Below are 3,308 nucleotides of genomic sequence, written 5' to 3'. Positions count from 1 at the left end.
AAACAAATGCATGCAGCTTAGATCTGGTCAGAGGACACCTGCACAAGGAAAAGCAATCAAAAATCATCAGCCAAGCCCTCATGCAACCAAAGGATCCAAGCATGCAGCAGCAGAACATGAGCATGCAGCAGCAAAAAGCTTCACAAGCAGCCGTTTGACTTCAGGTACGTGACTAAACCTTGTTCATCTATTGCATGAATCTAGTCTAAGCATTGCATGAACGAATGGAATGGTGAAATTAAGCCATGAATATAGCAAGACATCCAGTTCTCTAGCACTCACAAGAAAGTCACGCAGCATGCATGGATCAGTCATGCATGTGAAATTTAAAAAACACGGACAGTGTGGGTAGTCTAAACTCCAGTGAAACTGATGGATGAGATCACAGGCAGAGAACACACAGTTAACCACTGCAGTTCATGATAGCACAACAGTTGCATGGGCCAGCACACGTCTTTGCCACCTCACTCCACCAACAATCACGCAGAAATTAATGAGCGCTCAGCTGAAATTCATAAACTGTTAGTCAACTTGCACTTGCATCATGTTAAACTGAACTATACATCCTCTGCTTCCACAATCAGCTTAACCTATCATCCTTCGCTGATTTTTTTTGGCCTGTTCAAAATTCTTCCGCATACCAAGATCGTGCAGAGGCGCAGAGACATCCTATGGCATCCGGCTAGCATTCTACAGGAAGACGTTTTACAGGAAAATACAGCAGAGTCTTCCAGAGCAGAGATGCCTGAGTTTTTCTTCATCAAGTTTGGAGCTTGAAGAAAGGTGAAAATAGCTGAGGTGGATCATGCTATTGATTTTATTGTTCGTTCACTTGCACGTGATATTGCAGAGGGTATGAAAGCCGTGGAATTGCTTTTAGGGCTTTCAAAGGATATGGCTGTGTGTGAACAGATTGGCAAGGTACAAGGTTGTATCCTCCTCCTTGTAACAATGTCAAATAGTGACAATCCTAAAGCTGCTAAGGATGCAAACGAAGTTCTGGAGAATCTCCCATACAGTGAGCATAATGTAGTGCAAATGGCACAGGCGAACTATTTCAAGCCTTTGATACAGAACCTGAGAGAAGGGTCTGACACAATGAAAATTGTTATGGCAAGTAAGTTGTCAGAGATAGGTTTAACAGATCAAAACAACGCTGCATTACTCAAAGAGGGAGTTGTATTTCCACTTCTTGAAATGATTTCAAATGCTAATTTGAAGTCAAAATTAGCAGCCATTGGGGCACTTCAGAATCTTTCAAGTTTACCTGAGAATGCTTTACAAATGATCAAAGATGGGGTGGTCCGACCCATCTTGGACCTTCTATGCACACCACTGTCAACTGTATTGGCTTTGAGAGAAAAAGCTACTAATACCTATGCAAACCTTGCTATGTCTACAGCATTGCCCCAAAGAACAAATGACACAACAGCTGCATTATTGGAATCTGATGAGATCATATACCAGCTATTATCTTTAATAAATTTGACACCACCTTCAATACATGGAAGCATTATTCGAGCATTCCATGCCATTAGTTGTGTACCAGCGGCTGTTGAGGCAAGGACAAATTTAAGAGAGGGAGGAGCAATTCAAGTATTGCTTCCCTTTTTGTGAAGCTACATACTCTGAAATGCGAGCTTATGCTGTGAAACTGTTGTTTATCTTGTCTCAAGATGGAGATAAAAGAAAATTAGCAGAACATATTGGAGAAAATATATGAAATGTTTAGCAAAACTTATTTCAACATCTTCAAATGAAGAAGAGAAAGCTGCCGCAGTCGGAAAGTATTGTCATGTTAGGAACAGAAATTTGAATTAAAGTTAACTAATGGAAAAACAGTGATTTTGCATGAAGTGAATCTACCATGAAACAAACTGGAAAGTTCTGGTGTTGTTCTGGTTAGATTTGTTTATTTCAATACTTTCCAAGGGGTTCACAAGGTCTTTTGCAATAGCCAGATTATTCCATGTGAAAGAATTCTTAAAAGTGTGATTCGGTATGAAGTTTTGCTCTACTCCTGGTTATACAGCGACTTGAAACAAAACTTGGGAATTCTCATTTTTGGCCTGTTTTGAAGCAATTTCAGATTGAAGGGAAATGCTGATTCATAGCAGTGATATGTGAGCAAGTCATATTTTCTCTGCCCTTGATCTATCTTATGTTCTGTTCTGCTTCTGTTATCAATTCTTAGCAGAGTTCAAATCCAAGATTAAGAATGCCATTTGATTCAGTTAAAGGCCTGGAAACACTTTTTCCCATCCAGCTTTGGCATGCAATATCTATTCTCGGGCAGTTCATTGTACTTGTGTGCTTTTATAATACATTAGACTTGCCATTTGTGTTGGATTCGTCAGCTTTCAGGCAGCAGCACAGTTCAAGGAGAAGGCACCCCCAGCCAAGCAAGCAAAGTCAGAGAAAATTGGTTCTACAAGAAGTTAGCAGACTGTTTCTACAGGAAGCCAGCAAACTGTTTCTACAGGAAGTTTGAAAAGAGGGAATCCAAAGGAGGAATCGGTCGAGATGTTAGCCAAAGAAGCCACCAGGGCCATCAAAGATGAGGAGAGAGATTGGTTGCTCAGAGGATGAGCAACACTTTCAGTAGGGGGGTGATGATGAGCCCCAAAAATGGATAATTATTTGGGCTCATTCAACCTCCTAATTTGACTTAATCCACCATTCTCATTAGTTTATTGCATGTTTTTGATTATATTTATGTTAATAGAGTGAATTTGGTTAGTCATTATGCCAACAAGTCTAATGGGTGCTTTGTGTAGCCTTTTTGGTCAATTTGGAGACAAAATTGAAGGTCTTAATGAGCACTTGGCAGCCAAATTCGTGGGAAGACAAGGGAGAGGATTTGTAGGAAGGTGTCCCCTTCATTTATGGGCCCTTACCTCGAATTCTCCACCATCAGCTTGGAGTTCAAGGGCCACCGAATCAATCAGCACAAGGGCAGCCAAGCAAGTCAAGTAGGACTGCTGTTAACTCCAAGTTTTGGGCAGCCGAGTCCCTAAAGTTTAGGAGGACTGTTGGGTCCTCAATTTGTATAAATAAGAAGGCTTAGGGCCTCATTTTGGTTAGCCAGTGGATGTTAGCTAGTTAGCCAGTAGATAGTAGCTAGTAGTTAGTCATTTCGTAGCCTTGTTGTAGTCATTTTGTAATTCTATTTGTATGCTATAGATTAGCTTTGCTTTCAGCTCATTCTCAAGCTCTCCTTGTGGACAGTTTTGATGTAACTCTTCATTCTTGATTAATAAAGATGAATTCAGCTTTGCACCAGCTCTAAATCTCTCTTGGGAGGCTGT

At 40.7% G+C, this 3,308-nt stretch overlaps 1 protein-coding gene across 1 annotated transcript; it reads left to right on the top strand.

The window, feature by feature from the left end:
* Positions 1–855: 855 nt before the first annotated feature.
* Positions 856–1,617, top strand: LOC149217332 (uncharacterized). The gene has a single exon (XM_089390186.1). It carries the CDS (start codon positions 856–858, stop codon positions 1,615–1,617), a length of 762 nt encoding a protein of 253 aa, XP_089246312.1.
* Positions 1,618–3,308: the final 1,691 nt, after the last annotated feature.

Source organism: Pinus tabuliformis, chromosome 1_1, assembly GCF_031772625.1.
Source record: "Pinus tabuliformis cultivar Carrire ecotype Pingquan chromosome 1_1, CPIR1, whole genome shotgun sequence".
Taxonomy (NCBI): domain Eukaryota; kingdom Viridiplantae; phylum Streptophyta; class Pinopsida; order Pinales; family Pinaceae; genus Pinus; species Pinus tabuliformis.
This window is presented reverse-complemented; position numbering and strand designations above follow the sequence as displayed.

Bases quoted from the DNA above. Each gene is read 5' to 3' on its own strand.
- LOC149217332 (XM_089390186.1), top strand. From the start codon at position 856: ATGAAAGCCGTGGAATTGCTTTTAGGGCTTTCAAAGGATATGGCTGTG.